Source organism: Schistosoma mansoni, chromosome 1 (assembly GCF_000237925.1).
Source record: "Schistosoma mansoni strain Puerto Rico chromosome 1, complete genome".
Classification (NCBI taxonomy): Eukaryota; Metazoa; Platyhelminthes; class Trematoda; order Strigeidida; family Schistosomatidae; genus Schistosoma; species Schistosoma mansoni.
The window spans coordinates 21,370,281-21,388,296 of NC_031495.1; the positions used below are offsets into that span (position 1 = coordinate 21,370,281).

General features: G+C 36.8%; 1 protein-coding gene across 1 annotated transcript; it reads left to right on the plus strand.

Annotated features, from left to right (window-relative positions):
- The first annotated feature begins 491 nt into the window (after positions 1-491).
- Smp_094880 (putative starch branching enzyme II) lies at positions 492-13,620 on the plus strand. Its single transcript, XM_018793626.1, has 13 exons — positions 492-654; positions 691-857; positions 889-1,001; positions 1,035-1,151; positions 1,184-1,328; positions 1,887-1,977; positions 6,001-6,210; positions 6,797-7,040; positions 7,315-7,413; positions 8,743-9,025; positions 11,527-11,711; positions 13,017-13,147; positions 13,289-13,620. The coding sequence occupies exons 1-13, from the start codon at positions 548-550 to the stop codon at positions 13,449-13,451; spliced, it is 2,055 nt and encodes a 684-aa protein (XP_018648119.1). The 5' UTR covers positions 492-547; the 3' UTR covers positions 13,452-13,620.
- The last annotated feature ends 4,396 nt before the right edge of the window (positions 13,621-18,016 follow it).

The window sequence follows — 18,016 nt, forward strand, 5'->3', positions numbered from 1 at the left end:
CATGGATTACGAAGTGTAAGTGTTTAACTAAGTATATTTTCCATAATTTATCCATGCTCTACCTTCATCTTGGGATTTTTTAAACAGTCACTCAGAACTTATTTTAGCCTTGTGGCTTTTGGAGAGTCCTAAATTTCACCATTTCACTCTTCTATATGAAAACTCTTTAATTTTCTGGTCGGAGTTTAGCAGGTTTGACTGTTTTATTTTACCGAGAGATCTCATAAAAGATTTTATTTTTGCGAGGTTGGTTTGATCAACTTACACCCAACCCTCCTGTTTTACTTAGGTTTTTAGACCGGCAATAAACATAGAGAGGTTCCACGGATAATTGTTACCAAACATTTGAATAGGGAACACAAAAAAATCTATAAATCTTATTATATGGTCGAATTAAGAACTTGTCCCATATAATTCATTTTGTTACTGAAATACGGGAAGTTACTATTCAAAATGTAGGTATTGAACATTAGTCGGCGTTAGTTCTGTCTACACAGTGAAAGCGGTATATATAAAGTGGTGATTTGTGGACTTGCAATTTCCGAGAATGTTTTACACACCGGAAGAAATCGAGGCTGTCAATGTACCAAATATACAGAATCTGCTACAGCTAGATCCCTGGTTAGAACCTTATAAACATGAGATCAAACGCCGGTAAGCTTCGTTTCATTATACTTGAATTGTTTTTAGATATAAATGCTTTTTAGATCATATGAAGTGGATAAACGATGTGTGTGGTTTAGAAGAGTTTACTCAGGGCTACAAGGAATTTGGGGTTCATGTACGTGATGATGGATCAATATACTGTAAAGAATGGGCTCCAGGAGCGAAAGAAATGTACTTGAGGGGAGATTTTAGTGAGTTGTAAATTGTTGCCTTAGTTTTTAGATGATTGGCAGGAATTTACTCATCCTTTCAAGAATGTGGGTTTTGGGAAATGGGAGTTAACAATACCATCTGCTAATGGTTCACCTGTGATAAATCATCTTTCGAAAATCAAAGTATAATTTAATTGTTGTCTTCTTATTATGTAGCTTTTAGTGGTCGCTCAAGATGGTCGTCGACTGGATAGATTGAGTCCATGGGCTCCATATGTTAAATGCTTTGGGGGGAATATCATTTATGACCAATTATTGTACAATCCTCCTGAGGTTGTTCATATTTTGTAAATGTTTATTAATAGAGATACCAACTTAAATATCCACATCCTCCACGGCCTAAAAGCCTTCGAATTTACGAGTGTCACATTGGTATTTCGTCATCTGAACCAGTTGTCGCATCTTATTCTCATTTCAAGGACAATATTCTTCCCCGAATTAAAGACCTAGGTATGATTAATTCACAGTTGTTTCATGACCAATTCTCTTATATACATTTTTTAGCCAACAGCTGTACCATAAATCTATGATTCTCCAGTTGTTTGTACCGTGGATTTAATACTTAATTGTTCATCTTTAGTTACCAAACTTTCGAAAAATGTGCAGGTTTGTTAGGCAGCAGCAAACCTCGGAGAACTTACAATAGTCGGTTGACTGCCGTGATAGATTTATCCCGATACTAACTAGTCTGAAAGTGAAACATCCCATAGACTTTGAAGATTAGTCTGTGTACGGTTTATATTCCTCTTTGGTAAATATTTTAATCTGTAGACATATGCATTCGTATGCGTAAGTCGTTCATCTATGGATTAATAGATACATCATTCCTCCCTTTATGTGAGTATTCTATCTGCTTCAATGATACTGAAGTCACCAGTTCACTTCCTCCTAAATGCTTTGAATGTAATTCTCACAGTATGTCTGTCAGCTTTTGGAACTTGATATTTAGGTGACTATGTATGTGCATAATTGTCTGAAAAGCTTCTTAAAACATTGGTCTTTCTGTAGGTTATAACGCAATTCAGATAATGGCGCTAATGGAACATGCTTACTATGCTTCGTTCGGATACCAGGTGACTAGCTTCTTTGCTGCCTCCAGGTAGATTGTGTGATTATCATCAAATATCTTTTTTAATTTTCTATCTGGGTTTGGTAACATTCGGTTTAATTATTACTAAAATGGTGCCCTTTTTGCTTATTATCATGATTCTCCTAGTCACTGGTCAAGTTTTTATTATGGTTTCAATTTTATCAACCGGTGTTATGTATGTTGTGTGATATTCTGTATGGTATTTTCTGGCAGTTTCTAAACGAATGGGTCCCCGTTAGCAGTTAGCCTACTAAAACTAGTAATTATAACGTAAATGTCTGATGCAACAAGGAAAATCAAGTGCTTTATAATTCACAGATATTCTTAATAAATATTTTTGTACAAATAATATGACGACCTAAAGATGAAATATACCCAAGTTTCCATTCACTCATTTGATAGAACTTTCCCACAACTTTTTTTCCGAACAGATGTAATTTACTTACTGGGTCAATGACTAATAAGTGTGCGTTCAAAATGTTTACTTCTGAGTTAACTTTTCTGGAGTAGTTTTAAAACACTTTTGGGTCACTGTACATAAAATAAAAGTCACGCAAATGGACTCTTCGTCTAAAAAGTGCTTTTACTGGTGTTATTTACTTATTATTTATTTAAACATAAATATTGGTACAAAGGAGCACCAGATAGATATGTGCCACATAAGCCATTTGATTTGTCTGAAGGCTGGGATACTGCCTGGGTGCCCAAACCGAAGCAGGTGGTTTTCTTAGGGGGGCATACCCCGAGCCTTTGACTTGAAGGTCTAATCCACAAGCCAGTGGGGCAATGTAAGGAGATACAGTCCCATGGTAGCCGGTGACCAACAATAAGTTCATACGCCATTTGTTTCCATAGGATCCTGGAGCCCACGTGCACCATTGGTTTGGAATCAGGGTTTTCCAACTCCCCTGGGTGGATCCTTCTTATCCACCAACCCGGTTAAAGTTCAGGACATTCACTTTTCGTTTTCTCAACTTCGTAAACAACAGTAATGCTGCGAGAAGGCAGTGGAGTTATATGGTTTTAAGACTTATCAGCCTTTAAAATAATATTACTTTGTTGACGTTCAACCCAACCAAGTCTTATATTGTTTATAATTGATTAACTGAGAATTGTCTCATCGTAATTCACTAGTTAACTCAAGAAAATTGAGATTTAACTTGAATTTAGTCATTTTAGTTGCTCTCATTACATTATCAAGCCAATAGATTTATAAGGGTTATTTACTTAAACTACATGTTGCAAACGTCTATTATCAAAAGTTATCCCTACCTAATATGTTGTTTGATATCTGGACTTTTATGGTTATATTCCATTTTACACTGTTGTTCGCCATTATTACATAATACTTCTGTTTTAGTCTTCCATCAATCTTAAGTCCTTATACTTCATGTGTTTCTCATGTCTCATGTATTTTAATCGCTTTCGCATCTGGATAGGGTCCTCAACCTTTAATGTTTATATCAACCTAGTTCAGTTGATTATACTTTGTTTTCATAGTTAGAAATTAGGCCCCCAAATGCCCTGGTACGGCCGAGAGTGGGGAGAGTCTACTCTCCCTCTCGAAATGCTCTCACATGGCCAGCGAATATATAGCCTCTGCCAGGGAAGTCCTACTCACTGCCTTCTCGTGGCGGGGGTGTTGTTTACGAAAGTGAGAGGACGAAAAGCGAATGTCCGGCGCTTTAACCGGGTTGGTGGACACAGAGGGTCCACCTAGGGGAGTTGGAAAACCCTGATTCCAAACCAATGTTGCACATGGGCTCCAGTATCCTGATGGAACGAATGGCGGACGAACCTGTCATTGGTCAACGGCTACCATGGGACTGCATCTCCTCACGATGCTCCAATGCCTTGTGGATCAGACCTTTTGGTCAAAGGCTCGGGGTGTGACCCCCTAAGAAAACCACCTGCTTCGGTTTGGGCACCCGGGCAGTATCACAGCCCACACACACAAATAGTGTGGCGCATATGTACCTGGTGCCCTTTTGTACCAATATATATGTGTTTAAATAAATAGTTAGAAACATGTATGGTAAGACATGTTATGATAAAAGGAAATAATGCATTGTTATTAGGTTATGACGCCTACGTGATTATTAAAATTTTTACGGAATAATGCCTTAACTGAACCAACGTCACTGCAATTACATTATCATTCTCACGTCATGCGTTTTAATTTGTACTACTGTATTTAAATTCCTGCTTCTTTCTGAATAAGTTCTTTAACCGTAATAGAGTGAGTTTGTATGCAATACATGATAAACGTCTGGAAACTTGTTCGTGAATAAGTGTAACATACGGGGAACTACCACTGTTGTATATAGTTATGTATCTGGTCAGTCTCCATCTAACGCTCGGGACTACTACTGAGTGTTTTAGCAGATCACCTATTTTAACTATATAAGTGACCATTGCAGTCTGTAATAGACTTTCATAGTTTATAAAACAATCGAGGTGTAGTTACTTCAAAGCTTGTGGTTACAGTGATATCATAATATTTCAAAAAATAACATTTTCTTAATTAATCGTCGTATTGTATTTGTCTTCGAACTAAAGCCCATTACGAAACATGGGGTACTCTTGGGGAGTCATTCTCAAGACTTCAATCTTAAATATAGTCCACAAGGCAGCAGTAAGATGTTAGAAAATGTCTTCCAGAAGAAGCCGGTCACCGAAATAGGTTCACACGCCGCTAGATAGATTAAAGCCCATCGACTTGAAGGATTCCCTTATTCCTCTAGGTTAATCATCTGCATCCACTAGCCTGGTTCAAGCTCGAAATATCAGTTTTCTCATTCTCATAAAAAGTCATCTGCCACATAAAGACAGTAAACAGGACTTTTCTAGCAAAGGCTATAAACATATGGACGTATAAAAACATTTCAAGAAGTAAATGGGACTCTTCCCATCCTTAGCCATACTACTGCATTCGGTGGCAAGTCAGAAACATGAGGATACGCTGCTGTACTAAGGTTCTACATTATTTTGTCAAACTTATAGAAGCTTTCGGTCCAGTGTATTCTTACAATCTACGTCTGAAGATACTCGATTCTCTGAAGTCGATCCACCTTAACACGAAGTCTTACCATATTATTGTCATCGCTTAGCATGTTAAACTAGAATTAAATATAAGAAAATCGAAGTGAAGCTGATAAGTAAATGTTCATCTTACCCAAGCGGATATAACCTATTTTCATATTAGCTGTATTAGAATTTCACTAAAATAATATCATATACATTTCATATCCAATTTTTTCGTCGTAGGTATGAAACAGACCTTTGTAATCTTTCGTTTTGATCAATTTCCTGAGAACCTCTATGTTGTTACTACTTTTGTGTCAAAGAAATTATCAACAAACGACTGAAGTTATTATAAAAGCTAGATGTTGATGCTTTAAATAATAGACAAGATGACTGCATACCGAACGCTAATAAGCAGTTTCAGTATGGCGCATATGTATCTGGTGCCCTTTTGTACCAATATGTATGTGTTTAAATAAATAAATATATGTATTTCTAAGTGAAATATAGATCTATCAAAGCCGTCATTTGAGACTTGAAAGTGGCAACTTTAATTTGTCTGGCTAGTATACATTCACATAAAAAACATGCATAGCACTGCTTTTAAATGTATTTTAATGATATAAAGAAAAAAGAATAACTACATAGTTTTACTCAGAATTTTTAGATTTCGTCCTACGTTTTACATCAACGTAATGGAGTGCACCCTACTGACACTATTTTTGGAACTACTGTTACAGCTGTCGGCAATACGCAAATGTGTTAGACAAACTCCACTGGTATCGCATAGTTCCTTTTAGTCTATTCCTTGTGAATTGTACTGGTTTGTTCGAGCTCTATAGTTCTCAATTTCTAAACTATATTTATGTTATTTATAAAGCTTAGTTGTTCCAAACACTTCAGTACTAACGGAAAATTAATTGTATAAGTCACATTTTCATTGTGTGGAATTCATGTTACACTTCGTTAACTTCTCACGATTAATTATTTCCATTCCTAATTTTTCAGTCGCTTTGGCACTCCAGAGGAGCTACGCGCCATGGTTGATGAAGCACACCGACTGGGCATTGTAGTTCTCCTAGATGTTGTTCATAGTCATGCCTCTAAGAATACAAATGATGGTCTCAACCAGTTCGATGGCACAAATGCTTGTTATTTCCATGATCTAGGCCGTGGAACTCATGAATTATGGGATTCTCGTCTATTCAATTATACAGAGTAATGTTTCTGTCTTTTGTTCTTGTGCATATTCGATCGTTTGAAATTTTATGTATAAGATTCAGTCTTGAGTATTTGACAGCTATGTTTATTGTCGTCACTTGTCATTCATTTGGTTATCAAATATATTTTTAACTGTACGACAAGTAATGTCTGTTTTTGTATATGTTGCTTCTTAAAAACACCTAACACATGCTACTAGATAACTTGGGGGGTATTAGTCTATAATAGTGGCTTTCTGGCTTTCTGCTTGCTTGTTATTTACTATCTTTTAATGCATGATGGCTTAATGTAGGCACATATTAACATCCTTACATATTGGTTTCGATACACACTCCATACTTTAGCAGTTTAGCTACGACGAAATCAACTATTACCAGTAGAAATAAATTAGAATGGATGTTTTTCTTTTAAAATCATGTATTGACTTGTTCCGTTAGCCATACTACTTCATAAGTTAAGTAATATTGTAAGTCTCGAGGATTTGTTTAAAAAATGCAGTTTACTGTTTTGGAATGTAGAGATTTTCCTCCATTTTCCGAAGTTACCCAATCGGCATTCACTGATTCATTTTAAATTTTTACAGGTTGGAAGTGTTACGCTTCCTTATGTCAAATTTACGTTGGTGGATTGAAGAGTACGGTTTTGATGGTTTCCGTTTCGATGGGGTTATGTCTATGTTGTATCATCATCATGGTTTGATGACCAACTTTTCCGGTCATTATGGGGAATATTTTGGTCTGTCCGTAGACACAGAATCATTTACTTATTTAATGTTAGCTAACCATTTTCTACACGAAAAGTATCCATTTATTATTACGATTGCAGAAGTAAGAAATTCATATTAAACTTTTATTATTTATCTTTTCATATTTACTTTATATGGATATCTCGATCAGTAACTTTTTTCAGTTATTTTGGTGGGTTACAACTTACTACTCAAAATTAGGGAACTCACTGAATTTCCCTGTATAAAGCTTTTCAAATTAATAGTTGAGGTTTTATTTAATTTGTCGCCTAGATCCTATGGTTTTGAAATTACATACATATATTATATATTCAATCTGATAATTATGTAAAATTGATTTAATTTTTATTTGAAAGGAGGTTAGCGGCATGCCTACTCTGTGTCGTCCAGTTTCCGAAGGCGGCGGTGGATTCGACTATCGATTAGCTATGGCCATTCCTGATAAATGGATTGAGGTAGATTCTTTGCAAATAGACTATTTTGCACTGATATTGCTTCCCACTTATATTTAGATTTCATTAATTTTACTTATGTAATTTTAACCTCACTATCGTAAGTCCCTTTTTATCCATGTCTGTACATATGCAAAAATTGTCAAAACTTTTTTGGAATGAAATCATATTAGATACATTATGTAAGGATTGCAGAATTGTTGAAATAAGTCAGTAATTTGATTGTCTATTGAGTTCACATTCATTTTTCAAATGCTATACTTTACGATGCTAAATGGTATCATCTTTTCATGGCAAGTAGTGTAAGTGACTGAATTAGTTGGCACTTCTAGGAAACTAGTTATTTACAACATAGTAAAATGTGATTTCTGCTCACTTAGATCTTTGCAAATTCATTACAGCCTAAGTAAATAACTCTCCTCTCAATATTCGTCTGCGACATTTGTTTTTGTTATATCTAGAGCTTAGATTCTTGCTATGTCGCGTACTACTAGACTACTTGAACGATCGAACCCGCAACATCGCAAGAGAGAAGATAGAATACTAGTAAGTAGGGATGTTATTCCCAACACAGTGTCAATTATAGTACAAAACTGTCAGGTATTTATAGTTTTTGGTAAAAACGAAATCATTTTAGTCATCCAATCCACACACGGGATTATTGGCATTTGTCCAATAGGGAAGCTACACGTTGTAATTCTGGAATATTCTTCCAAAAGCTAATTGGATGAAATATGTTCGGCTCCTTCTGAGCTTCTTAGAGCATCAAGTTCACCTGTGGAGGTCTCATTGATTTAGATTCATGTTTTTTTTTATTATTGAAGTTAGCCTTATGTACTAATATCAATGGAGGACGCTAAATTAAATTTTCTTGTCAGTTTTCTAAAAGTAAATTTAAAATCGACAAACAAATGTACATTAGAGTGTTTTACACTGTTCTCTTAATTGAAGCTTGACCTTTATGTGATTTTTCGTATAGTCGTAAATGTAAAATGTATGCATCTGATTAAATGATGTTATGAAGAATCATTTCATTTTATTTTCTAAGACTTGTTATTCTCGTCTTGTCCATAACTAATAAATCTTGAGTGTTCGTTTTTTTATCCAAAGTCGTGACTCGAATTTTCAGCAGCGGACTTACAAACAGTAGCTTCCAAGTTTGGACTTCATCCTATTAACGTCTTAGACCGCTGGAGAAAATCTCTAGTCCTCAAGCTATGAGTATGACTCACAGAGTAGTACACAAGTATATACTAAGTTGGATTAACTTCTTTTTAAATCTTTGTTTTATCATCAATAACCAGTTTTAGTGATATTTATTTACATATTTAGCTTCTAAAGAAATATAAAGATGAAGATTGGAACATGGGTAATCTCGTCCATACATTGACTAATCGACGTTATGGTGAACCAAATATTGCATACACAGAATGTCATGATCAAGCTTTGGTTGGTGATAAGACATTATCCTTTTGGCTTATGGACAAAGAAATGTACTTCAGTATGAGCACTTTAAGCCCTCCAAATTTAATTATTGACCGTGGTATTGCATTACACAAGTTAATACGTTTTATAACACACACCTTAGGTGGTGAAGGTTATCTCAACTTTATGGGTAAGTGGTTGCATTGATGATCGATGTGTATATGTGGTCAGTCGATCAACGTTCACTTTGCTGCATCTCATTAACATAACGAGATGAAACTGTTAGGGCAAATCCCACTGTAGTAGAGGTAATAATAGTAATAGTGGTCATTGGAAATGTCATTCAACAAAATATAAGTTAGTGAGAAAATTATAAATTTAGAGATTTATGACCTAGTGGAAGTCGGAGTGGATGAATCTGTACTGTTGCAAACGATTTTGAGCCACGTGTATATGTAAGAGAACCTTTTTCCCAGTTAGTGGGGGATCTGATGACCTATCACAGCGTCTACAGATTTTTACCTAAAATAACGTAAAGAAATAAAATATGGTTTATGAACTAAACCACCATCGCTTTATATATTGAGGTAGTCCTTAAAATCACAAATACTCTAATCGAAATTATCCTGCGGTTATCATACCTATGAGTGAATTTGTAGATATGACACTTGTGTTTATATGATTTTGTAGGACGTTACATACCACAATTCCATCTGAATTTTCCTGCATTTCCACCTGATAAGTGAGACTAGACATTAATACAAGTTTTTAGTTTGTTACTGAATAATTAGCTGTAAAATATCTTGCACATGCCTTATGAAATATCTTTAAAATAAACCGAATAAATTTTATTCAATCTTAAGTTATTTGATGTGGAAATTTTTTATTCTAATAACTATTGAAAACAGAGAAAGTCGAACCTACTATGTGTTTGACGATATGATTTCCATTCTATTTGAAGTCAATGTTAATTTGCTTCAACTGTGTAACTATTGATACAATAGCAACTTAGATTATTGTATATATTTACCAGGTTTTTCTTTGAGTATAACTGATCAATGCCATAGCAAAGGTTGGTAGATAGAGATCGTACTTCTGTCTAGCATTCATTTTGATAGTGTGACTGTACGCATTCTCAGCAACGACAACAGAAAAAGCTGCAAGAGAAGGAAATATGAAACAGCTAGTTGGTACGACTAGGAAACTAGCAGGGAGATATAATAAACCAGAGAGACCAGTCAAGGACAAAGAAGGAAAGACAATCATGGAGATTCGAGAACAGAGGAAGAGATGGGTAGAATACTTCGAGGAACTGTTGAACAGACCAGCTGCATTAAATCCACTGGACATCGAAGCAGCACCTACAGACCTTCCTAAATCTGTCACTCCACCAACGATCGAAGAAGTCAAGATGGCCATCAGACAAATTAAAAATGGGAAAGCAGCAGGACCTGACAATATACCAGCTGAAGCACTGAAGTCAGATATAGAAGTGACTACAAACATGCTTCACATTCTATCCAAGGAGATTTGTGTGGAAGAACAAATGCCGACGGGCTGGAAAAAGGACACCTCATCAAAATACCAAAGAAGGAAGATCTAAGCAAATGTGAGAACTACAGACGCATCAGTTTGTTGTCAGTACCAGGAAAAGTTTTCAACAGAGTGTTGCTGAACCGGATGAAAAACTTAGTAGACGCCCAACTTCGAGGTCAACAGGCTGGAATATGTAAGAATCAGTGAGCATCATCGATGAACAAGGAGAGGATCGGCAGAGCAAGGGCCGCATTCCTACAATTGAAGAACATATGGAACTCAAAACAACTGTCAATCAATATCAAAGTGAGAATCTTCAATACAAGCGTCGAGACAATTCTACGGTATGGATCTGAAACGTGGAGAACTACTACAACCGTCATGAAAAAGGTACAAGTATTTATAAATAGTTGTCTACTCAAGATACTCAACATCCATTGACCAGATACCATCAGCAACAGCCCACTGTGGGAGAGGACAAACCAGCCTCCAGCTGAAGAGGAAATTATGAAAAGGCGTTGGAAGTGGATAGAACACACATTGAGGAAATCACCAAACTGCATCACGAAACAAGCCCTAACTTGAAGTCCTGAAGGAAAGTGGAAGAGAGGAAGGCCAAAGAACACATTACGTTGGGAAATAAAAGCAGATATGAGAAGGATAAATAGGGACTGAAAAGGATTGTCCAGAACAGAATTGGATGGAGAATGCTGGTGAGCGGCCTATGCTCCTATACAAGGGTCAATTAGCGTAAGTGATTAAGACTGTACACACTTTTCATGTCACTCTACATTGTGAATGTTTTCACATTCTAGTTCATCTTATTTACGTTTTCATCCTTTTTTATACCTTTCAGTTGTTAGTTTTCGTCTACTGTTCCCATTTTTATACTGATGTTTTCTACTGAGCTGTAAATGATTTGTAAAATCTTTTTAAAGAACATAATATATTTACTCGTATCATCGATCGGATAAATTTATTTCTCAAATCACATATTCGGGTATCTATTTTACGATACCTGTCAATTTGTTTGAAATTTTCAAATGATAGAGTTTGCTTCGAAAATACTTCCTTAGATTCATTTATTACATATCTTCTAAAAATATCTCGTGTACAGCTTTAGTTAATATAGTTTGAATTTGATTTGGTTTATAGGTAATGAGTTTGGTCATCCTGAATGGTTGGATTTCCCAAGAGCTGGGAATAATAGTTCCTATCACTATGCTCGCCGTCAGTGGAACTTGGTGGATGATCCATTATTGCGTTATAAATATCTAAACAACTTTGACAGAGCTATGCAACATTTAGAGGAAAGATACGGTTGGCTTGCAGCTCCACAGGTACATTAAAAATGTATATTTTTGATATATTTATTATTATTATTATTATTCAACAAACGACTTTTATGTCACTGATTTTTGTTTGTGTTCTGATTGCAACTTTCCAATAAAACAATGGACCACTAGTTTAGTCTATGAAGTCACAAAATATTAATAGCCCATCTAATAAATATGTCTCACAGTTAGGTTAGTGAACACTCATGCAGTTACTTAAACACCAGGTCATTAGTTAAAGAACTCAACTTCCAAACATCTGAGTACATATTCGTACTATGCTCTATCTACTTTAGCTTCGACAACCGAATATCATTAAGTTTGGCCATAAATTGTGGTTCGAAACCTAGTACATAAACTTGTACTTTGTTACTGAGTTGAATCGTCATCTCATTTTATAAGTTTTTTCAAAGATTTACAAGTAAACTGTAGACCTAGTTTACCAGCTGTCTCTTTATCTCAGTCAACTATAAGTATCATAATGCTGGACATATATCTCCACCAGTTCAGGTTGCTACATCACCACAACACAGTAAGATGAAATTATCAAGATAAAGCAATATAAGTGATAGTAAAAAGCATTTGGCAAAGGGAATATTGTTCGAAAAGAAAGAATCGATTCTCTGAATAAAAAGTACAAAATAATTTTGAATTTCAAGATCTAAGAGAAAAAAAGAGTGAATCCATCTTCGCCATCACCATACGGTTTACTGATCTTCTTAATAGTTCACTGTAGATCAGTATCACTACTACCTAAATTTTGAACCTTCCTTCACATGATGACCAATGAAGCATCTCTAATTTAGAAACATTTGTGTTCTGTAACTATTATAAATAGTTCATAGTCAGACATACACAATCCTTTCAAGTTGTTTTACGTAATTCATTGTTTACAGGGACAAGATATGTTTGTTTCAGTAGACTCTTTTTACCATTGCTCTGTACTTATAGGGTATGGTAGCTGAAACCGATGTATACTTGTGTTAGGTTCTATGTTGCTTTTGACTGGCTAAGTTTAGTACGGAAAGTAAGACTATATAAACCTCAATATATAAGTACGGTTATCGTTTTCCAAACCTATCGTTCTATGATTTATATGTAGTTTGCTTCAAAAGTCTGCGTACCCGAATTTTGTGAGTTCAACCTTATCTTATTTGTTTTTGTAAGTGAAACAGTATTGTTGTCTATCACACATCGTAGTACATGTGACTGTATGGTGATTGAACTGGGTTTGTTTCTATGTTATTGTTATACATAATTTATTTATCCAGTAAAGGTGTTTATTTTTCTGGTTTTTATTTTACTCATCAGGCCTATGTTAGTAGAAAGAATGAAGGCGATAAAGTTATTGCGTTTGAACGTGCTGGAGTTTTGTTTGTCTTTAATTTTCATCCCACTCAAAGTTTTACGGATTACAAAATTGGAGTCGAAACACCTGGACAGTAAGTTTTCATCAATTATTCAGGATCCGTCGCTAAATTTATACTATGGTTGATGAATGATAGTGTATCTTTGATCCAAATAAATTTTGCCTGTGTGTTGGTATTATTTTAGAAAATTGTGTTTTCATTCATGCTTTCAAGGTATCATATTGTTTTGGATTCTGACCAAGAAGAATTTGGTGGCTTTAAACGAATCGACCAATCTGTTGATGTTTTCACCAGAAATGAACCATGGGATAATCGTCGAAATTGTGTTTTTCTATATCTGCCAAGCCGTACCTGTATGGCTTTAGCACTGCAATAAAAAAGATTTTCATCATTATACATTACTTAATTTAATTACAACAATATCCATTGAATTTCTTTTTTAAATTAAATTGTATGTAGTGATTTACTTCATTTTATCTGCATTTTGACTTTAATTTATGAATTTTATCTTAATTACGAAGTGCAATTATATTATTTTGACATGGATATCTTGGTGTTATTTGACGTTATCTACTGTGAATTCTCTACATTATACTGTCGTACTAAACTCACAGCTTCATCATAGCGACAATTCAGAATAGCAACATGATTTAACGTCTGTTCTATGTTGACAGTGTATTTCTTATTTTGGGGAGTGGTTTGCATTTTAAGTTCCCAGTTTATAATTATCGGTATTAGAACTGACTCATGTGTTAAAGTAGACAATTATTGGCCTCTTCTCATCACGTTTCGTTTATCTCTTTCAATATAGGTTTACAGTATCATAAATTGTTTTATTTGTCGTTAATTCATTGAGCCTGACTTCAAAATCGCATTACCACCATTGGTTACATTAAATGTTAGGTATTTCGCAAAAGTGAATTTAGTCTAGAGAATGAGACACCTACATTTGAAGTGATTGGGGATGAGACTGGAGTCAGAGTGAGAAATATCAACAGTAGGATGTAGGTACGATCGGTTAACGAGACCTGAAGCACACTCCCTGCATTCTACTTTTAAACACAATATGATGAACTAGTAAATACGAACATCTATTACATACTAGTCAATCAATCAGTCAGTCACAACGTAGAACTTCGTACGTACGTACAGCAGTTCGACTTGCCATACCACATTAGCACAGAGATGCAGTTGTTGATTCAAATCCCATAGTGGTAGAAGTAGTAAGAGTATAAGCAGTAGTCCGAAAGATTTTGGTTTGAAGATGTTATTCAATGAGTATAATCCAGTGAAATAAATCTGGAAAGAGAAAGAAGGGGCAGGAAGAATTCATAGGATTAGAATTTGGAAGGACACAAAGAGTGGATGCGCCTTCGCCATTGCAAACGATTTTGAGCCATGTCATTCAAAGTCTCTAACCATCGAATGCTATCATCTCGCGAATCCCAACCAAGTAGTCTACACCTACCAACATGGCTCAGTCCAATTGTCAATGACTTCATGGATTTGTGCCACGTTTTGGTCTGGCCGCCCATAGCTTCCAACCTACTTCTACATCATAAAACATCGCATGTCGGGGTACTCGGTAGTTGGACATACGTAACACGTGTCACAGCCATCTCAACTGATGAAGTTTCACTACTTCATCAATCGATTTGCCATCCTTACTTAGTACCCGTTTCCTAACAACTGCATTACTTACTTGGTGGTCCCAATATATACGAACAATGCTTCGAAGACACTTATGATCGAATACTAGTAGCCTACAAATATCCTCTACTCTTACCGGCTATGTTTCACGGCCACAAAGTAGGACGGAACGAACTGCTGCCCAGTAAACTAGCCTACGCCATAAATGACACAAGTTGACGAAAGCTAGTCGGGCCTTCTGTATCCGTGCTGAGATTTCGTCACACACCAGACTACAAGGGCTGATGAGACTCCCAAGATAAGTGAAATGGTCAACACGCTCAACTACTTCACTCCCTATCATTAGTTCAGGTGCCAATGCAACCCAATCCTGAAGTAACATTTTGCACTTCGAGGGGGAGAATCGCATCCCCAACATGCCGGCATAGTTGCTTATAGTGGTCAGAAGACTGCATTTTGTCAGCGTCTTCACCAAATAGAACCATATCATGTGCGTATTCTAAGTCAAAAAGTGAATCTCCTGTTAGAAGTTCAACCCCTCTAAATTTGGATGGGGAAAGTGTTATTTCTAAAATGACGTCTACGATAAAGTTAAACAAGAATGGCGAGAGTGGACAGCCCTGACGAACACCATATGAGGTAGTCAATTCTGATGACCGTTCGCCATAGGCTAACTCGACCAGCTGTGTTCGAGTAGAGAGCCTTTAAAAGTTAATGTACTTCCTTGGTACTCCTTTCAGTGACAAACACTGCCATAGAATCTCGCGATCAACGGAATCAAATGTCGCCTTAAGGTCGAGAAATACTACGATTGTGGGGCGTCTGAATATGTGTCTATGTTCTAGGACCTGACGCAGAGTGATTATCTGGTCTATACAACTAAGTCCAGGTAGAAAACCAACCTGGTTTTCTCTAGTCTGCTTTTCTTGAGCTTTGGTTAGGCGTCGAAGTATTATTGAAGCTAATATTTTAGACACTTCATTAGTCAAACTAATTCCTCTGTGATTGTCACAAGACTTTTGTTCTTTCTTGTAGACTGGCACAACCAGTGGTTGAGACCAGTCAGATGGAATTGCGTCTAGTTCCCAGATTCTACCTAAGACCTCAATCTTGCTGCTCACAATACCGGTTTCTTTAGCTAGTCTGAACAGTTGTCTGCTGTTGCCTATTGGCGCTGCCTTTTCCATCTCTCTTGTTCCCGCTACGCACCACTGTTTGCGATCATTGCATAAGCTTCTTGTTGGCCTGCGCTCAAGTTGACTCCGCTCTTTGTTATGTGCAGAGCCAGATAGGATGAGTTTTCGAGCATCTATCAGTGCGGTAGATACTGCTGAGATCCAGTGTATTTCCCTAACCTTATGGTTTACCGTACTAGCAGATATCACTGCTGTTTCCACAGCTTTTCGGATGTAATTTCACGCTGCCTCGGGGTGGGCACAGCTTACATAACTGCTTAACTGTTTTTCTAGTTTTTCATGAAATATATTCTTAGCTTGGCTATCATTACGTAGAACCGTAAGACGCTTCCTTGCAGCGTCTTTCCTGCGCCCAGTAAGACGCAGACAGATACGCGCTCGCACTAGAGCATGATCTGAATCTAAGCATGTGCTCCAGAATTGACGACAGTCTCCTATCGAGTCCCTCCATCGATGGCTGATAGCGATGTGATCTAGTTGGGTCCAACGTTGGGACGAATTCGCGGGTCGTCATGTCAAAAGTTGTTTTTCCTTGTGCCTAAATTTAGTACTTGCAAGAATCAGGTGGCTATCTTAGCATAGCTGCAACAGACGATCGCCATTATCTGTTCTTTGAGCCACGACACCATAAGATCCATCCAGGTGTCTTTCATTTTCGCTTAGTTTACCTACTTGAGCATTAAAGTCACCAGCCACTATTACTACATTGGAGCGCCTAGCTTTTCGGAGAAGGTCGGAAAGCTTTCTGTAAAAGTCATCTTTTACATCATCTGAGCTGCAGTCAGCGGGAAAGTAGGCAGAGACGACAAAGAGGCAATGATGAGCGTCCCTATCTTTCCGAGTCCTTACTGTTCCGTTTAGTAGGAAGGCGCACAAACGACTGTCTACTGGGATCCAGTCCAAAAGAGCTAGTTCTGCCCTAAGACTCAATGTTATACTTACGCCAGCGAGGCCATGGAGAGGAGCATCAAGGCTTCCAGATACACGAAGTGTGAATCGAGTCGGTTCCTTATTTTGACATGGAAAGGTCAAATGAATGACGCTACTCGGATCCTGTATGTGCGTTTCGGAGACGCAGCACACATCGATGGTGCGAGATTCTAAATTTCTAGCTAAGGAAGCCTGTTGTCCTATTTCGCATAGTGCTCGGACGTTAAAAGCTCCTACATGTAGTTTAGAGCGTGGTTTCAGGAGACCAGGAATAACGTTCCGCGTACTCAAATCGTTTGCTCTAGCAGTGCGAGGTGATAAAGGGACGTGAGAGGTATCAGGAGGTGTAGGGAGGATCTGAATGTGACCAACTTGGTCTCGTGTGCAGTTACGGGTATGAGGACTGATATCACTTCCCGGCTGCCCACACCATGGAAGGGTATTTCTTGAGGGACCTGAAAAGGAAGTTGGATTAATGTTAGTCTTAACGATCTGGAAGCGTGACCCCAGAACCCAAGGTATAACTACTTGAGGCCGGTCACACACGGCCTTTTTGTGGGAGGTTTTTGAAGTGCTAGCTCCGTTCTTCAGAGGGTTTTTCCGCCGGAGACGGAAATCCGTGAGGTAAGGTGAGGAGTGACATTTTTAGGGTCGGCCTTTTCTAATCCCTTCCTTTCTTGTGAGAAGGCAGCATCGCTGCCTAAAGGTCCAGTACATAAATCTATATTCTTTAATACTACAACAATAGGTAGCATTTAAGTAAACAGAGTAGATGGAGAACAAAAATTTTATCTCCTGGAATTACCTGACTAGTAAAAACTACTGAAAATCCTAAATTATTTATATCTAAATTCATTGTTTTCAGCATAAATAATGAGTATTTGGTCCGTTTATCACTGATATGCATGAAAGATATCAGATTTTAGATGTAACTTGCGTTTAAGCTTATCATGAAACAATACAACATATGAATGGTAACAGTCCAAATTTTATTTATACCAGTGATTATTGAATCCAAACTTAACATTAAAATTGCATTTTCTAGAACATAACATTTGAAATGAATACTTTTGATCAAAACACCATGAGAAGTTATATCCAACAAAATCTGTCCATTAGATACATGAAAATTATCTATTAGATTAATAAATTAAGATAAATTAAA

Excerpts from the sequence above, each read along its gene's own strand:
- Smp_094880 (XM_018793626.1), top strand. The coding sequence starts at position 548 with ATGTTTTACACACCGGAAGAAATCGAGGCTGTCAATGTACCAAATATA. Across the intron at positions 1,002-1,034 it reads ATCATCTTTCGAAAATCAAA|CTTTTAGTGGTCGCTCAAGA; the intron begins GTATAATTTAAT and ends CTTATTATGTAG. Across the intron at positions 1,329-1,886 it reads TCCCCGAATTAAAGACCTAG|GTTATAACGCAATTCAGATA; the intron begins GTATGATTAATT and ends GTCTTTCTGTAG.